Source organism: Limulus polyphemus, unplaced genomic scaffold (assembly GCF_000517525.1).
Source record: "Limulus polyphemus unplaced genomic scaffold, Limulus_polyphemus-2.1.2 Scaffold5644, whole genome shotgun sequence".
NCBI lineage: Eukaryota > Metazoa > Arthropoda > Merostomata > Xiphosura > Limulidae > Limulus > Limulus polyphemus.
In genome coordinates this window covers 41,191-45,025 of record NW_013671254.1, presented here as the reverse complement: position 1 = coordinate 45,025, position 3,835 = coordinate 41,191, and the positions used below count along the sequence as shown (strand labels likewise).

General features: G+C 30.3%; 1 protein-coding gene across 1 annotated transcript in view; it reads right to left on the bottom strand.

The window, feature by feature from the left end:
• Positions 1 to 701: 701 nt before the first annotated feature.
• Positions 702 to 3,835, bottom strand: part of LOC106472830 (ubiquitin-conjugating enzyme E2 Q1-like) — a 36,594-nt gene continuing 33,460 nt past the window's right edge. The window contains exons 9-10 of the mRNA XM_013933498.2: positions 2,321 to 2,387; positions 702 to 1,758 (exon numbers count right to left, since the gene is read on the bottom strand). Of these exons, the coding sequence (XP_013788952.1) occupies positions 1,727 to 1,758; positions 2,321 to 2,387 (99 nt within the window). The 3' untranslated portion in view covers positions 702 to 1,726. The remainder of the gene's footprint in view (positions 1,759 to 2,320; positions 2,388 to 3,835) is intronic.

Genomic DNA, 3,835 nt, shown 5'->3' with positions numbered 1-3,835 from the left:
TGTGGGTCTGGCCAATGGTTTCATAGAAGGTATACAGATTGGACATTCACAAACGTATTCTTATTCTTAGAGTATAGGATTAAATAAATTTAGCATTAATCCTGTGATAAAGAAGTGATATTTAAAATGTTAACCCTTGAAATTACCCACTGAGAACAATGTTGCTTACAATACTCAATGTGACTTCTAAAACCCTAATACATAATTAACAAACAACCAAAGAAAAATGTATGAGTGTATATTGTTGTCATATATTTTGTGAAGTCCTAAATCACTATTAGTGAAAAATTTAAATTATTTAAAAAATACTTCATTTGCTTCCTAGTAATGTTAAAAATTTGTATTTCTCAAAAAATAAATTAAATCAACCAGTTATGTGTTAGTGATTATCATTTAATATTTCTATACCTGTATAAAACTAAGGAACTGTAGCTTAGAGAAATAAAGCAGAGTTGTAATCAACATTACACAGTAAGTTAAAGTTCATTGTGGAAGGAATATTTTACTAAAATTAAGTTGGTATATGTTTCTGTACGTTGTCTTGAAAGAGAAATGAGTTTAGTGTATACAATGCTACAGTAAATTGGTTTTATCTTTTTATGTTGTTATACAATTTCCTTCAATCAGAAGAACCAGAATTTCATGTCAGAGGCTCAACATGTAATGTCGGTGGTTTGTAAATAACACAAAATACAGACTTGTTGCATATAAGAATCACTTTTAATATCAATGCTTTGGCTATACCTTTTCTCCAAAGGGAGAAATACTTACAGATTCAATGTATCAACAACAATCATTCTGATGTATTAAAGTAATAAAAATCAACAACTTGTGTTACACTACAAAATCATGGAATTATTTCATGGACTTTGTGATAATTGTTTGCATAAACAAAATACACCAGACAAAAATATAGAATTACAGTTCTTTGTACAAAGAAAAAAAAGAACAAGTCACTTGTTTTCTAATTTGGGTCAGATTTTCTATCCCAGAACACAAGTCTCATTTGTTTTGTAAGCCTCAAATGCTCAATGATAAACTAGATTACATGATCTGTTTTCAAAGACCTAGTATACACGTACTTCATTCATAATTTTACTCAAAATCTGAAGACACGAGAAGTAGCAAAACAGGATATATATTAAAGACATGTAAAAGTAGCACTTTACATTAACACCATATTGAAAGTTACAGAAATGTTTTGCTTACAGTTGCTTGGTAACTCACACTTCTGCTTATTGTAAGGAGTAATGACAAAATCAGCTTACTGAATATCCATTTCTTACACCTCAAACTGCCTCATTTGAAGCAAGGTCGTATATTGTCTTCATATGCTTGTATTCACTTGAACTATGAAATTTTCAAAATATTTTACAAAAAATAGACTGACCAAAAGTCATCAGCTGATGTGTTTACAAATAATCTGTGTCTGAAGTTTGATATAACACCTAACACAGGAATTCATTCAAAGAGATATTACTATACAAAGAAGTAAGTTTATTCACACATATATTGTGAACAATATCCAGGAAGTCCTAAATCTATTATTTTACATTTCTTTAAGTAATGAAGTGAAACTTGTACAAACTGAAATATGAAACCTTCAGCTGTTTTTCTTCTTTATTTGAAGTGTTGATCAAAGGACCACAAGACATAAAAAAGGTAAAGATTCTCTATCGCTACAGATACTTCATACATGTATACTCATTACACACTTTTTTTATTGTCAACCATCTTCCTTTGGTGGTGTGAACCAACCTGAAAAAAAGGTAAATTATATAAATATCAACTGCCATTTTTACAAGTTAAGCAACTGATTTTCTAACACATAACAGCAGCACATTAATCTTTATATTCTCAATATGAACTTACTATATGTGATTATACATTACAGTCACATATAGTAAGTTCATATTGAGAATATAAAGATTAATGTGCTACTGTAATGTATAATCACATATAGTAAGTTCATATTGAGAATATAAAGATTAATGTGCTATTATACATTACAGCAGATAGAAAAGTACTCTGAACAACAGTAATAAAAAACAAAACCATAAGAAAGTTGTCAACACTACTTTACTGGCGAAATTACTATTAGTACACCTTTTATGGACAAAACTGATAACAATCAAACACTTATAGATAAAGAAAAACGTGTATTGCTATAGTATCAAACTTAACAAATCAAAAGATGGAATTTCAACTACAGATTTAAATGTAAATTAACAGAAATAAAGGTGGACAAAAAATTCTGTTAAGTACTCTGAGCCTAAAAATGTACCTTTAAAGTAATAAGTAGTTCACATATTAAACTTACCATTTTTCTCATGGATTTGGACAAGGGATCTAAAGGACTTCTGGGCATGAGCAAGACTGTACTGGGCCTATAAATGAATTTCACAGGCATTCTCAGGTAAGTACACAAAAATACTTTTTTACACATTCTTATACATAGTACTGAAGCTATTACATTTTAATGAGATAAATAGCTTCATTAATTGTTAATAAGTGATTAAAATCAGTAATGAACTTAATATAAAACAAGCATGAAAACGATTTACTGTCAGTCCTAGTTGTTATAACAGATAATGCCTGTGGTAATAGCTCCCAAATGCATTGGGGGATATCCCATCTGCCAGACAATATCCAAACATTGATGTTAAACTAGCCAACAAACATGTAAAACCAATTAAAGGTATGGAGTTGAGTGTTTACACCCACAACATCTTAACTCCTACTGCCTTTCACTGTCTGCAGCCAGTTGTGGGAAGACAGTTACTCTTAAAAGTTCTTGTAATTCCTAAAGTAGAAATGAAACTACCCTAAAATTTCTATGACATGAAACTCGCAATCTCCACCTTTACAAAACAAGTAAAATCATAATAAATATTCTTAGATAAAATGATCTTAAATACAACTACAAATCTTAATATTTCTTACGTGTTTCATATTCCCAACCTCCTCCCGTTCTTTTACAAATGTATTCAAGTATAACACGAGTAAGCTGAGATAAGCCTAGCAACTTGAAGTTAGTCTTTCCATCTCAGTATACTGAATAGAATTGCAATTTTAAATTTAGCTAAGTATCTAATGGTCTCTATTTATATTATACCAATTAGTATAGCATACAAGTTTTAAATTCTTAATTTTATAAGGCAATATTTAAAAAAAAATCCTAAATTTCCTCTAGTGCGACACATTTTCTCTGAGCATCTCTACTTCTCTATTTTATTCACCACCCCACCAATAAGTACACAATTAAGCATAAATTTCTCACTATAAGATTGTTATTGCTCAGACAAACCAGAATTTATATAGCCTTCAATTTTGTTGGTTAGAGCCACCAAGTAGAAAATCAGACCACTCTTGCCACACCCACCTGTCACATCCTCTCTTTCAGGATTTGTTAACCCTTTCGAGATGGGTCACGGGTGAAAAGCCATGTCATTTTGTTTGTTGACTCACATTCAAAATTTTATTGAACTACTATTTCATGAAGTTATATCAATAAGTTTGGCAGCAAACTGATTATAATTCAAATTTTAGTACAATACATACTCAATTTAAAAGTAAATATTCAAAAACACAAATAAACATATTCTTGTGTGTCTCGTGGTATGTTGAATGCAGCACTGGTTCAAATTAGATGTTTGTGAAGTCAAAATACTAAGTTATAGTTTTGTATGAATTAGAAGCTCAAACTGCTGATATCGACAAGCTAGAATATAAAATAAAAACGTCTTTTTTTTCTATTTGCCAAGATATTGCTCATGTAATAAATCAAACACAGTGTCATCCCGCCCACCGTTTCCATTTTTGGAAACGCTCCTTT